The 15,392-nt window shown below is 45.0% G+C and overlaps 1 protein-coding gene across 1 annotated transcript in view; it reads left to right on the top strand.

Moving 5' to 3' along the window:
- LOC110085483 (polycystin-1-like protein 2) overlaps positions 1-15,392 on the top strand; it is a 48,839-nt gene that overhangs the window by 25,611 nt on the left and 7,836 nt on the right. The window contains exons 23-34 of the mRNA XM_072980805.2: positions 122-315; positions 1,084-1,314; positions 2,407-2,508; positions 3,809-3,987; positions 4,194-4,340; positions 5,124-5,323; positions 6,255-6,475; positions 7,832-8,048; positions 8,731-8,959; positions 9,721-9,952; positions 11,695-11,791; positions 14,546-14,686. Of these exons, the coding sequence (XP_072836906.2) occupies positions 122-315; positions 1,084-1,314; positions 2,407-2,508; positions 3,809-3,987; positions 4,194-4,340; positions 5,124-5,323; positions 6,255-6,475; positions 7,832-8,048; positions 8,731-8,959; positions 9,721-9,952; positions 11,695-11,791; positions 14,546-14,686 (2,190 nt within the window). The remainder of the gene's footprint in view (positions 1-121; positions 316-1,083; positions 1,315-2,406; positions 2,509-3,808; positions 3,988-4,193; positions 4,341-5,123; positions 5,324-6,254; positions 6,476-7,831; positions 8,049-8,730; positions 8,960-9,720; positions 9,953-11,694; positions 11,792-14,545; positions 14,687-15,392) is intronic.

The following is a 15,392-nucleotide window of genomic DNA, read 5'->3' as shown; positions in this document are numbered from 1 at the left end:
CTGTTGCTCTAGCAGTGATGCTAGCTGGGATAATCTGAGTACTAAAGTGTTAGAAACTTGCTTTGCAAGAGTCTAAAAGTAACTTTGCAAAAATCTGTTCTGAACTAAAATTCTGTTCCAGATGAGATACATTCATGGATCCTTTACCCTGAAGACCTTGTTTTTGGAGAAGGGACTTACTACCTTGTAGTGAAACCAGAAACCGAACTGAGGGCTGTTGGTGTTGGCGATATAAATGTTTCCATCACTTGTTTTATATCCCAGTGCGTATTCTGGGATGAGATCCATGGGAACTGGAATAGCTATGGATGCCATGTGAGTAGACAGAAGCCAAAGAACGATGCAGCTGAGATGTTAAGGTGGCAGTATGTTGATGAGTATGTTGCTATATAAAGATCAAGGCTGGTTGACAAGATGGCGCTCACCCTTCCATCAACAGGTAACCCCTGTTTCTCCTGAAACCAAGCCTGACACTTTATCCATTGCTACCACACTAACTCTCAGAAAGGCCAGACTCCTGTTGGCATTTGTGTAAGATTTGTGCAACCTGCCATGGCTAATTGGAGCTGATGGTTGAGGCACTGGGCTGCGTCTTGGTTTCGCAGTCAGGCACGTGACCGGGTATGAAACCACGAGGCACCCTGACACCCAACTGGCTGCAGCAAGTTATACAAACCTGACATGATCCCCAGCAGGATTTTGGCCTCTGCCTATTATAACAACCACCACAACTACCACAACAACAATGTGTGTGTGTGTGTGTGTGTGTGTGTGTGTGTGTGTGTGAGAGAGAGAGAGAGAGAGAGAGAGAGAGAGTCTGACTCTTGCTGCAGTATTGGGAGATCTTTCACTGGAAAGATGGAAGGCAATAATCTAGGATGGGAAGGGGTGCAAGACAAGCTAAATGACATTCACAGCCCTGTCTCTATTACACCTATCCTTTGGGATCCGATACGTAAGGCCACTGCTTCACTCTTCCTCGCAACCCCTAATAAAAGTGCACAAATGTCTACATACGAAGCATGCAGGGTTATTTTTAGATTATTGGCCATAGTCATGTGGCGGCTCTTTCTTGGCTTGCAGGTGGGCTCCCGGACCACCCCCAGCAGCACTCAGTGTCTCTGCAACCACCTGACCTTCTTTGGAAGCTCCTTCTTTGTGATGCCAAACACCATTGACGTCAGCAAGACGGTGGAGCTGTTTGCCACCTTTGTGGACAATCCCGTGGTCGTGACGACGGTGGCCTGCCTTTTTCTGGCGTACCTCCTGGTCCTGGTCTGGGCCAGGAGGAAAGATATCCAAGATGATGCCAAAGTAGGTCACGTGCTAAATCTGTCCTTCCCCGGTATGGAGCGAAGCGTCCCCCCTCTCTGTTTGCTAAGATTGTTACGGGTGGATTGCTAACTGTGGTTTAGGACAAGAGAGTAAAGTAATCCTATTTGGAAAAGTGAAGCCGTGGTCAAATATACCAAGGGTTCTACTAGAGATCTCTGTTGAGAAGTGTCTCTTTCAGCCCAATACAGTGCACACTGACTTGGCAGGTCCAAAAATGGGATAAAGGGGAAACCCGCCTTCCTTTTGCAGACTATAAATGTACCATTTGAGGAGTGATATGGGCCAGAGGGTAGGTCAAAGGGAGCTCATTCTCCGGCAGCCAAAACACATCGCCGCTGGTATTTCCTGACGCATGTTAGGCTCAAGCAGAACCCACAAGATGGCGCTGTGCATTGCCTGCTGTTCCAGGACATGGGCTTAGATCCGATGCTTTGGTATCTCTGCCGTATGTGGCTTCCATTCAAACATCAATTGCCCGACATCTTTCGGTTCAACAACGTTTCAATCCTGGAACTCTTCTGAAAGACAGCAGTCAATTTCAGAAGAGTCAAGGGATACAAATACGTTTTACTAAATAATGTCATCGTAATCACCCAATAAGTGGTGGTGGGGGATTTATTTTGATTTTCTACAGGGGTTCCCAATCTTGATCCCCATAAGTTCTTGGACCAAAACTCCCAGAAGCCCTTGCCAGCACAGCTAGTGGCGAAGGCTTCTGGGAGTTGCAGTCCAAGAATGTAAGGGGGACCCAAAGTTGGCAACCACTGTACTAGACTATCAAGATCCACCCATCAGAATTTGCAGCAAAACACATGCCTTTAGCATTAAAGAGTTCTGAGACCAAAGATATAAGTTCTTTTTCACAGGATAAGCTCCATCCCCACTGGAATATAAGAAGGTCTCTGTAAAGTAAGAAAAACTGCATACAGTTTTTTTAAAACCAGGAAGCAAAAATCAAATTTACCTTCCCCTTCTTTTTACAGATTTTTTTTGCCTTTATCCTATACATCCTATTTTCCTTTCCCAGCTCTGTGGGTTTTTTTCTTCTAATGTTGTCCTATTTCTCTCTAGGTGAAGATAACAGTATTAGAGGACAATGACCCTTTTGCATTGTATCACTACCTGGTGACGGTTTATACTGGTCATCGCCGAGGAGCAGCGACAACTTCAAAGGTCCAGCTGAAATCCTGACTATCGCTACAGCCGCAGAAAGGGTTATAGTTTATATCAGAGCTTTGATACTTTTTAAAAATACTACAACTCCCAGAAAACCCCACGCTGGGAGACATAGTCCAAAAATATGTTTCCAAACTCTTTCGGCAGCTGACCCCAGACTATGGAATGCCCTCCTGACTGAGATTCGTCTGGCGCCGACGCTGATGACATTTCAGCGCCAGGTCAAAACCTTCCTGTTCCAGAAGGCTTTTAATTGAAATAATATCAACTGTGGGTCCTGATGGCAGGTTTTTAGAGTATCTATTTTAATTGTATTTTAATCGTTTTATATTTTTTTATTTTATTTTAATTGTTGCAAGCCACCCAGAGACCTTTGGGTAGTGTGGGCGGCATACAGGTTAAATAAATTAATACATAAATCTACTCCAGATGAGTATGCCAGGTCCATCACAAATGAATAAAGCTAGAAGCCTTTATGGATAAAGGATACAGCTTGGAAAAACCCACCTATTTTTGGACTATAGCTCTCACAGTATCTACTAGCCAGTTACGGTGTCTCTTCCCCCCCCCCCCCCAATAACTTTTCCAAGGTAATGAGTAGCTGCAACAGGACCACGGACAGCTCCGAGGGAGCTTTACTGGCTGAGCCATCACCTACTGGAGACATAGGAGGATGTTGTCTCAGCCATAAATGGAAGCCTGATGCAGGGAGGCACCAATCCATGATGAGCTTACCTCCACCGCTTCCAGGGGGAAAGGGTGGACCATCCAAGGGTCCTACACCTGAGCTTTGCAAGGCTGGAACCAGGAAGGTGTGCTCAACAATGATAGTCGGGCTGTGCCCTTCTGGCTGATCTTAGGGAAGGGGCTTGGGCTTGAGTTGGATATAAGAAAGATGGTCCTTTCCTTTGAAGAACAGTCTTTTCTTTTTTAAATATCTAGCTAGGCCTAGCTGCAGCTAGCTTCCTGTACAGAAAGAATGTTCCCAGCTAACACCAGGGCAGGAACAGGAAGCTTGGGTGGTGTTAGGCCTAGCTAGGCCTCAAAGTTTTGCAGTTTAGGCCTTTCCCCCAGGTGAGCCCCATTTAGGCGCCTGTGAGGTGTCTGTCTAGCTGGTAGGGCTCCCTGATAGAGAATGATGGGATTTTGAGTCCAAAAGGGCCATCTCTACATTTTTCCCCATACTCTTGAAAAATGTGATAGAATGAAACAGTCCAGGATCTGGCAGTGTATAAGTATGAACACGCAAAGGTAGTCCATACAGAAATGGAATCACTGCATATCCTTCCTATTTCAGGTGACGCTCACCTTGTACGGCCAGGAAGGAGAGAGCGAACCGCACCACCTGGTAGACCCCGATACCCCTGTCTTTGAACGAGGAGGAGCAGATGTCTTCATGTTGTGTACTCTCTTTCCTCTCGGAGAGCTGCAGAGCATCAGACTGTGGCATGACAATTCTGGAGAAAGCCCCTCCTGGTATGCAGGACAGGGCTATGCTTTAAACTTCTTTTATGAAAAATATGTTCATTTGTTCTCCCCCCCCCCCCCGGAGTTTGCCAGAAAGGATTTCCCAGCAGAACCTCTGGTGTTTATATATATTGGCCTGTCTCCTCTCTACTTACCAAATTCCAATTTATTTCTCTCTTTCTTCCTCCAATTTGTTTCATGTTATTTGCCCACAGGTATGTGAACCGTGTACTAGTCCACGATGTTGCCACGGATCAGAAGTGGCATTTCCTCTGCAATTCTTGGCTTGCCATTGATGTGGGAGACTGTGTCCTAGATAAAGTGTTCCCCATTGCTACAGAGCAGGATATGAAACAGTTCAGGTATGTTAAGAAGAAGATGAAAATAAGAGTTTTAAAAAAATCATTCAGGAATGTGATGTCACCTGTTTTCTCTCCGCGAAGTGGGGAAGATTCCATAGTGGTCCAATATATAATGCAGAAAAGCTTGTGATGGAGGTTAGCATATAAATAAGATTATTGGTAAATGGGAAGTTCAGCCCCACACCATCACTTTAGTATGTAATGTAAAGTATATCAATTGTTTTGAGAGTCCATTTAAGCAAGAGGATGGGAGACAGACAATAATGAAAGATTCCAGGATGTAGCATTAATAGCATTTAATGTACCTGAAGGATATAATCTATGTGCCCAGAAGGCAAATGCAATGGACTATGATTTTCAAAGAGGAAAAAGAAAATTATGGGTATTGAAATACAAAGCTGTCCAGTAATAGCTTTGTTAAATATGTTTGGAAATATTCAGTTGGAACCGGGGGAGGGGGAAAGAACTAATCACTCTTATGTTAACAGCAGCGCAACTGATATTTGCAAGGAACTGGAAAAATAATAATCAGTTTGATATGGAGGATTGGTACAAAGAAATATTACTATTCATGATGAATTAATTTGTGAATTGAAAGTTAGAAAGGGAATATTGGAAATGCCATGTTTTCTTAACAAAACATTTATTTTTAAAAATAACAACAAGAAAAAAAACCCAAACCAATCCCCTATATGTCCAGCACCATAATTTAATTTATACATCAACATCTTGCAGGAATTTTGCTGTGCAGGATCCCATCTGATCTTCTTTGTCTCTCCCCAGCAATCTGTTCTTTATGAAAACTTCCAAAGGTTTCCGTGACGGTCACATCTGGTATTCCATTTTCAACCGCTCTCCACGCAGCTCCTTCACACGAGCTCAGAGGGTCTCCTGTTGCTTCTCCCTGCTTCTCTGCACCATGCTGACCAGCATCATGTTCTGGGGGGTGCCCAAGGACCCAGCGGATCAGAAAATGGATTTGGGTAATTGCGTACCAGCTGCGCTGCTTGGGCTGTGAAATGGGGATCCGTAGAGTCCACATTGGCTTGCCGGACAAGAAAGCCCGGCCAGTGTCGGAAAGGGTTCCATAGAGCAGTGGTCCCCAACCTTGGGCCTCCAGATGTTCTTGGACTTCAACTCCCAGAAATTCTGGCCAGCAGAGGTGGTGGTGAAGGCTTCTGGGAGTTGTAGTCCAAGAACATCTGGAGGCCCAAGGTTGGGGACCATTGCCATAGAGGACACGTTCTCATGACTTTGCGAATCAGACTTTATTTGGGAGCTGACAAATGTTTAAAATGAATTATAACACACTGTGTATAAGAACACATTGTATTAAATGTTAGCAAACAGAGCAGAATTGCAATATCACTTGGCATGATTGTAAAATAAAATAGAAATCACGATGTGTACAGTACAATATGAATTGCAAACGCACCTGCCCATCCAACGAGGAAGTTTGCCATTAACGCAAACTAGAATGTGCAAACTGGAGCTGAACAGATGGCCTGAATGGCCTTCCAGAAAGAAAAAAAACAATTCCATGTGGAATGAAGGCCCTTGGGAAGAAACAATGTGGTATAATGGTTAGTGCTGGGCTGCAAGATGGGAGATCTGTGTTCAAGTCTCTGCTCAGGCATGAAACCCACTGGGGGACCATGGGGGAGTCACCCTCTCTCAGGCTGACCTCAATCACAGGGTTGTGTGGATAAAAGATGGAGGAAGATGAAGAGAAGCATATAACAGATTGATGGACAGACAGATAGATAGACAGAGAGTGGGGTGGGTGGATTCTGCGTATTCAAAAGCAGCAGCATCAGAAACTCATAGAAGAAGCCCACGGACCACCAACTTTTGTCCGATTCTGTGTCAACATGTTAAGGTTTTGATGCCCCCTTTTTGGCTTGATCTCACCAGGGAAGATAGAGTTCACGTGGCAAGAGGTGATGATCGGCTTTGAGAGCTCCCTTCTCATGTTCCCCATCAACTTGCTGATTGTTCAGATCTTCAGAAACACGCGGCCTCCGCCTAAGAAAGAGAAGAAAGCCGGGAGAAGTGGACGGGTGTCCCCAAACGTTGCTGCTCCTCCCAGTCAGGATACCCAGAGCGTGTCCCTCTCTCCAGAGGCAGTGATCAAGGCAAGTGGTGCGAATGCACGGAGCAGCCCTCTGGGAGAGCTTTGCATGCCGAAGGTCACAATTCTGCTGATCAGGGTGTAGCTGAGAGCCAACGAATTGTTCCCCCTGCCCCTTTTAGCGTGTGAAATGTCTTGAATGGTTCATTTATGAGTGCAACATCTATGAATGGGACATTGAACGTTTCCTGGAGCATCCTTAATCCTTCTGAGCTCTGTGGATGCGAAAGGTCGTTTTCTGCCATAATTCAGTAGTTCCCTATTTTCTGCTCTCCCTGTCCATCTGCCAAACAGAAGGGCTGGGTCTGCTTTCCATTTAGTGGCTTCACTGTCACTAAGAGGAGAAAAATGTCCTAACCGTTTTAAATAAAGCCTACTGAAATGACAGAGGCCAACCAAAATATGAACAACAACAACAACAAAAAAGACATACAGAAAAGTTTTTTGGGGAATATCTCAATTCTTCATCAGGTGAGATAGTAAATCCCTTCCATGTAAAATTTCCATAATAATCATATACCATCAGGTCAATGCTGGCTCATGGCAAACCCCCCCTTTTTTTGGCTGGGTTTCCCAAATACCCCAAACTACTTAGGAGTAGTTTCCCATCCCCTTTTCCTGAGGGCGCCCTCGGACTGTGGAGCTTGCCCAAGGCAACACAGACCGGCTCTACTGCAGGAGGCCCAGTAGGGGAATCAAACTTCCAACCTCTACCTCCACAACCAGAGACCTAAACCACCAAGCTATTCAACATTTCCACAGTATACTCCATACTGCAGTTGTATTGTTTAAAAGATAGGACCTAAAATGTCTTCCAGTTCTTAATGAGTTCATGAGCCATTGTGGGGGAAACCGAATCCGTCTGAACTAGAGATGGGCACGAACCGCTGGTTCATGCTGGTTCATCCTTCAGACTTTTAGTGGTTCCCAGCCTCTGAATACCTGTTTGATTGAAGGACGAAGCAACCTGAACTGGTGGTTCACGCCCATCTCTAACCTGCACTGCCTGATGAGACTCATTCTTTTGTCTACCATGGATCTTCTCAATTACACCCTCAAGTAAATGGCAGAATACAACGGCTTAAGGTCAATTCCTCTCCCAACTTGGAGCTCACCTCAGAAATTTCACCTGTTGAAGGGTATCTACCCCCCCCCCCAAAGCTTGGGCATTTTTATGTGCCTCTGCACATTGTTACATCGTTTTGGTTTGCCCCTAAAGGTATTGTCTCAATATTCCCTTTCCAGCTTTATGCCTTTGGTGTAGGTGAGGAAACTGTATATATATATATATATATATATTTTAAACAAACTGGCTGTTTCCTAATTTCCACAAATTGTTATTTTTTTTTTCATGGCCTAGGATATTAGGCGAATTGCAAGTTCCTTGTTCAAAACCCTCAAGGCCCCTCTCCCTTCCTCTGAACCTGATTTTACAAAATCGATGGATATCAACAAGCTGTTGGCCTTGGTGGAGGATATCATCTGCCAGCAGAACCGGATTGGACAGGAATTTTATGAGGAGAACAAGAAGAAAGATGACCCAATTATCATTTCTCTTGGCTTGGTGGATTTACAAGGTAGGCGATAAGCCGGTCAATTTACAGACGGCAGGGTTCCGGTAAGTGAAAGGGGGGGAGTTGCCGGGAAGGGCAAGACAGCTGACTGACATGCACCCGTTTCCTGATTATCTGACATCTTTATTTTTTGGGACAAGCCTTACAGTGCACTCAGAACAGGAATGTCTCATTTGTTGAACACAACAATTGGGGAAAGAAGGGGGTTGGGGGTCATTGGGCTGAGAGAAGGCCCCCACGCCATTGATTTAAAGGTGAGAGTCATCTTTTCTGAGGGCCTTACTAGAGGGACATTCTTTTAGATCCTTCCTGCCTCATACCAGACGATAGCAGGCTAGAAGTCCCGGGCTTTTCACAAGAATCAGAGATAAAAGAGAATCAAGACTCTCTATAAGGAAGCAGATTCACCAAACAGATCTGGCGAGTACTATAATGGAACTCTCGATTTTCAAAAGGAATATTCCGAGGTCTGGGTTGAGATTAGTGACTGATCAGTCTGGGTTTTAGCCTGAACTTTAAAGCAGCTTTCTAAGGAGCTCAACCAGTTTGAGGGATGGGGTTCCCCCCCAATGCAAAATCAGAGTCTCCCCAGTAATAGGATCACCATGAAATGAATTTAGAGGGGGTGGAGAAGGAGCCTTTAAGCAACCAAATCTATGTCCTTTCTCTACCCTTCCCCCTGGAGAAAAGACAAGAAGCCCAACTCCAGAGAAAGGAAGAGGCGGAAAACTGAAGGATCGGGATTATAACCGTTGCCTCTACAAGCAGCTACAACAGGTGGAGCTGGAACTGGAGCTGTTGGGGCCTCAGAAATTTCAGAACGCCCAAAGCTACACCCAGGCTGTTCGGCAGGTCCAGCACATGAAGGACTTCCTCGAGAATCAGCTTTGCCCGGCACCATCAACCAGCGAGGGGTAAAACACTGCATATTTAGGGAATGCAAGCTTTGAGAACTGTCTGTGCTTCATTATTTGCTGCATTATATCTCCCTGTTCCTCCGAGGTGCTCAGAGTGGTATCTCCTTTCCAATTTGCATCATCACAACGCCCTTGTAAGCTATGTTAACTTTGGAGATAACAAGTGACCCAAGCTTGCCCAGCAAGCTTAATGGTTGAGTCGGGAACCGAAGCTGGTTATTCCCAGTCCCAGGGCAGATACCGATGGGATACTTAGCTTTGCAATTAGAAGGGGACAAAACATCGTCCCTCCAAACGAGCACTGCTTCAAAGCTTCTGTGTCCGCCTTAGTCAACTTGCAAAAGGTTCCTATGCTTATCTCTTGGTGAGCAGTCGCCAAACTGAAGCTGCACGCAGTCCCAGAATGCCCCCCCCCCCCGAAGAATGGAAGGGCAAACCACTTCTGAGGATTCTCCATCAAGAAAACACCAAAAAGGGTCACTCTTAAGTTGGAATTGACTGGATGACGCACAATGATTTATTATGACGCATAATGATTTATTATTATTATACCTATTGTCTTCTCTGAGGTTGTTTTTAAATGAAACTAATTTCACAAGTAATGTTTAAAATGAAAAGATGTATTTCCTCTTCCCTTTTTGTCATTAAGTCCTAATTCACATGAGATGCTCCCTCCTTTTGCCTTTGTTTTTTCACCGGCGGCCACTGTGATGACTTTTGCTGCATAACATGGTCACTTTGCTGTCTCCATTTGCCAGAGGCTCCCCAACTCCCAGCCTTCTGGGAGAAGGCAAGAAGGAGCCAGCCGTCAAAGGCCTGCCCTGGTGGTTTGTGTTCATCGGCTGGTTCCTCGTGGCCGTCACCAGTGGCGTGTCTGGGTTCTTCACAATGTTGTATGGGCTGCATTACGGCAAGGAGAATTCTATCAAATGGCTGATCTCCATGGCTATTTCCTTCTTTGAAAGCCTCTTCATCACACAGCCCTTAAAGGTAGGCTTCTTTTCACGATGCAGTTGATCTAGGTAGGACTTAATAACAAAAATTCCATTCCATTCCATCTGTCTATCCGTCCGTCCGTCCGTCCATCCATCCATCCGTCCATCCGTCCATCCATCCATCCATCTCTGTCTCTCTTTCTCCATCCATCCATCCATCCATCCATCCATCCATCCATCCATCCATCCATCCATCCATCCATCCATCCATCCATCCATCCATCCATCCATCCCGTATAATCTATATACCACCCCATCAGTGCAACACACTATTCTGGTTGTTTTTTAACAAACTAAAAAAGCCGAACAATAACAGACCAGCAGTAAATCAAGACAATAAAAATAGAAATAAAAGTAATTTACTTTTGGAACATCAAGTTCCAAAGCCAAGGTAAAGCAGCGTTTCTTGATACAATAGCAGGGCAACGGCAAAAATCCAATGAGGTTGCAGTCAAATGCTTTTCTATGTCTTCCTCCAGGGGAATATTATTGAGTGGCCAGATCAGAGCACAGCTGTTTGTTCTAGACTGGAGAACCAAAAAAGGCATGTTCTGTATTATTCCCAAGATATTCGGCTTCTATGACTCACTTTAAAGAATGTACTTATTTGTTTTATTACCCCCCACATTTCCTCCAAGCTCAAGGTGAGATATACGGTCCAGTTTTATCCTCACAACAACTCCATTAAATAGGTCAGGATCAAGAGACAGGGACCAAAATCCTCTTGTGTAGATACACAAAAGGCGTAACTTTTGCAGGTCAATTGCCTCAAGTTAAGAAACCTCTATCGACATTATCGGTTGCACGCTGAGCTGTGCAACGAAGAATACAATGGGTAACGTCTGTAACGCTCTCTTAATATGAAGCCAATCACTTCCAAAAGTTACGCTGTTTGCATTATGCCAGCATAACTAGGCAAGAGGATTTTGGCCAGGGTCACCTAGAGAACGTCGTCACTGAGTGGATATCTTGAACCCAGGTTCTCCAAATTCTAGTCTAGCCCTCTATGCTAGACATGATATGATACAGATTCTCAGTTGCAGAACACATGCTAAAGGCTTTTGCTGGATGTACAGTTTTTCCCTACCCCATCCCACACCTCAGATTGCTTATTACTATGATATACTACAGCCAAATCAACACACCCTGGAATCATCTAAGTGCAGTATATATGGAAAGAATTTTGCTTTGTTTCACTTTCAGCTGACCCGTATATCACTCCAAATGCAAGCTGGTTTCCAACCTGTTTAAGAGTATGAGCATAAACACAGAAAGAGGTTTGTAATCTTTAAGCAAGAATTGCCAACACCGAGAGCAGCGGTTCTCAACCTTGGTTCCACAGATGTTCCTGGACTAAAAGTTCCAGCAGCCTTCACCAGGAGTTGTGCTGGCCAGGATTTCTGGGAGTTTTAGTTCAAGATCATCTGGGGACCCAAGGATGGGAACCAATGATCTAGAGCGTGGGAGGCTGGAGGATTCTGGGAGTTGTAGGCCACCAAAGCAACATCTTCAGCATCTTTCCAAAACAGCCATTTCTAGGATTCTCAGGAGTGGTCGTGGAAGGAAGAAAACAAAACTAGCTAAGGTTTTTGGCATAATTCTCTGACAGTTTGTGGGCTTTGTCTTAACTTAGAAAGCAACCTGGAGCCTATCATCCTCTGCCCGTGCAAAAGCAGCAGGAAGCTGATCATTTAGAACCGAGTCCAGTAATATGTTTCTCTCTCTAATGTGTTACAGGTTCTAGGATTTGCTGCTTTCTTTGCTTTGGTTCTGAAAAAAGTAGAGCAGGAGGATGAGGAGGAGACATCTATCGATGGCCCTTTATCCACCTCAGGTAGTGTATGTAGTCACCCTGATAACAATGGCCCTTGCTGTTGTTTCAGGCTGTCGTGTGCTTCTGACTTACAGCAACCCTAATTCCATTTTTGAGGTATGTGAGATGTTCAAGGATGTGGTTTACCATTAGTGTCCCCATTTTCTGTGGCCAAGTGGGGAATTTGAACCCAAGTCTTCTGAGTCCTAGTTCAACACTCTGTCTACTCCAAAACACTGGCTCTCAAATAATTTTAACATCCTGGAATATTTACCCTGTTTTTAGAAGAAGACACCTGTTTGGAGCCACAGGTTGTATTCTCTGGGGGAATTCTGAGAGATATAAATCAGAAAAATAACATTTCCAAACTCTGAATGGGAGCCATTTCTTAATTTCTTATGCTACACTATAATTTTCCATTCTAGGAGTATTGCCTAACAGACAGACACTTAAATATGGCTGACCTGGGAGAAAGACTTGAACTGGAAGGTTTTTTTAGTGATCTAGGCCTAGCACTATTGAACCTTCCTCTTCCTGCCCCAGTGCTAGCTGGGTGATTTCTTTCTAAACAGGAAGTGTGGGCAGAGCTAGGCCTAGCTCAGCCTGAAGACCTTCTAGTCCAGGCTTTTCTCACAGGTGAGCCACATTTAAGTGTCTGTCAGGTACAGCTCCCACAATGGAGAATTATGATGGGGTTTATAGTCCAAGAAATCTGAAAATCCAAGCCTTACACATTGTTCGAGGAATGTGAAAGTTGGCCAACCATTTCAAGTATCGTTCTCTGCTGGAGGAGTTTGGAATGCTTGCTGCAGGATTCTTTGGTTTCTCGTCTAAAAAAGTAACTTCCCCATGCTCTGTGTCTTGCATCAGTTATTTATGCATACACCAATATCTCATGGGTCTAGCACAAATGCATTACTTAGGATGGCCTGCAAGAATGAAAATCATCATTACATAAATGCAAACAAGCAGTAAAAGAGAGAAGGTGAGTCATTACATTGTTAAAAATTGATATGCCTTACAAAATGGAAGCCTGCTGGAATAAAAAGCCCCCAACAGCGAGCAGGGCAACGATATCTCATGGCCCAAGCAATGTGGACTCTGCTTCCATGGTGGCAGTACCATTCTGGGTGTTACAGGAGCTATCCAAGCTGCTAGTTCCATGCTCCAAATAGGTTCAGCACCTTGGACAGCTTCTGTAAAGTTCAAGCTAAAGCCCAGAATGGATTCTCCACTGTTGTAAATCCAGAGCTCACCCCTCCGGGTGCGGGCGCAAGGGGACCCACATTTTGGATGCAGCCGCTGTGAAAGCCCTTTCTTGTCCTACCCAACTGTGCCTCCATTGGAGGCAGAAGACAACGAAAGGTCTCTCTTTCAGATCCTGGGGTGGGGGAAAGTCAAATATTGGAACAATGAATTAAACCACCCATCCATCTAGGCCAATAGCGGCCAACTATGGCTGGCTCCTCTGGATTTGGGGGAAGGATCTTTTCTAGTCCTGCTTGGAGATCCTTGATGTTCTCATTTGGAATTACACCCAAGTACCAACCATGTTCGACAGTGTCACTGAAGCAACCAACATGAATTTGACCCAACTCCAGGAGGCCATGGAAGACAGGAGGGCCTGGCGCGCTCTGGTCCATGGGGTCACGAAGAGTCGGACAGGACTTAACGACTAAACAACAAAACTAACCAGGCCTACTTTATTTCCAAAATCAGATTAGCTCAGATGGGAAGCAGCCCTTCAAAAGACTCAGATCTAAGACAGTGGCAAAGAATCCTTGGCCCTGCTGATGTTCTAGATTTCAACACTTGGAGACCCGAGTTAAAATCCAGACTTTGGATTGTGCCCGAAAACGTAACAATAAACCAGGCATATGTTCTTAAGCTTGGTCTAACATGAACAGGTGGCTGAGGGCTCACCACAACATGAGGATTCCCGTGTGATGTTGCATCATGCCTCATTGGTTCCACCGACAAAATTAGCACTCAGCCGAGCCCCACCGGACACCTGCCAGCCTTCTTTAGCATCATTAAAAAGTGGTGGTTTTGCTGCCTGTAAGCAGAACTCTGCCATCCACTTAGAGTGTTCCTCCCTTGTATTGAAAACTATTTTTGTCTCCCTTTCTCTCCGTCTCTTCCTTTTGATAGCCGTGCTGAGTGAATCGTTTATGTTTCTTGATCGCCGCAGCCATTTACACCTCAGTTTTTCTACCCTTAAATTTTCCTGTGCTCTCTTCTTCCCATCCCTTTCCTCTGTTATCTTAAGTGCTAGGTAAGCCTCTGTAAATCCACTTTATAATAAAAATACCCAGCTTCTCTGGTGGGGTTTTAAAGTTTCCTTTAAAAAAAACCCATAATATCTTGCCTGCGTTTTGTGTGTGAGAAGTCAAGACATGTGAAGTATTCACATTTAAAACAGCAATAAACAACTCTAGCAAACAAATATCTCACCAAAGATAACAACAGAGTCGGCAGTAAAAATAATCAGAATTAGTTTGTGCCTGGTGATGGAGGCTAAATGTCCGTGGGATTACATTTGTAGCCCAAACAATAAAACGATTCTAGCTGGATGATTCAAGAGCTAGTTCCAGAGAAGATTTTTTTTATCTCTGCCAGAAATGGTGCCTCTCATAAAGCCAACAACAGGCAAAGTCTTTGTTTGAGATGCCTGGATCTCAGTCATCTTCTGGTTGGGATGCAGTCTTCAAATACATTTCCACTCGCCTGTCATTTCCAGCTGATAACCGCCCGCTTCCTCTTCTTCCTGCACAGGTGATTCGAACTCCATCTTCGGAGCCCGGAGGGACAGCGGTTGCAACATCTACCAGCCGCCTCCTGCTACCGACATCGAGAAAATGAGGAACGACCGCATTATGGAGCAGAAAGCGTTTGCCCTGATTAGAGAAATACTGGGTAATTTTCAGTGTTTGTGTTCTGTAAGGTCTGGGAAGGAAGGGTGTGCTTTAAGAAAAAACGTCTGAATGGGTAGGGCCCAATTCAGAGAATTAGATGCCCTTTGAAACTGCAAGGTGGGCCGTCTAATTCCCTTGTTGAAGGAATTAGTCATGACTTTGGTGGGCCAGGTGGGGGCGGCAGGAGCATGCACAGAGGCGGGTGATCAGCAGGGAGTCAGATGCCTACACAGAAGTAACTGCTGTACAACTGCGGTGAGGGTGTAACATGAGCACATTGCCCCCTCCTGGGCATGAACCAAAAAAATGATTGCAAACCTGTTTAGTTTTCCAGTTGGTTCATGGTGGTCCACGGTTCGTGGCTAACCGCATACCACAAACCACCACGAACGAACCTTTTTTCAGTTTCATGCCCATCTCTGCTTAGGAGTTCTGTAACATGTCATCCCATAGGATGATCTTTGCTTCCTTCCTAGGTCAGAGTTACCCCCATTGTTCCTCCCCCCCCTCCCGTTGCACAAAGGCTCCGGTTTTCCAAGACAAGAAAGCAGAGAGACTGAAGCAATGGGGGCTGAGAATATATGGCTTCCCTCCGTCCCCTTTCTTTGGCTCCTATAAATGCGTAGGCAGAATTTTCGGATTGCGCTCTGGTCGCTTTCTGAATCCCCGTCAAATCATCAGCATAAATAGGGGAGCTCAAGAGGATA

The sequence above is a fragment of the Pogona vitticeps genome, chromosome 10 (assembly GCF_051106095.1).
Source record: "Pogona vitticeps strain Pit_001003342236 chromosome 10, PviZW2.1, whole genome shotgun sequence".
NCBI lineage: Eukaryota > Metazoa > Chordata > Lepidosauria > Squamata > Agamidae > Pogona > Pogona vitticeps.
The sequence above is the reverse complement of the archived record's forward strand: the minus strand, read 5'-3'. Positions and strand labels throughout refer to the sequence as shown.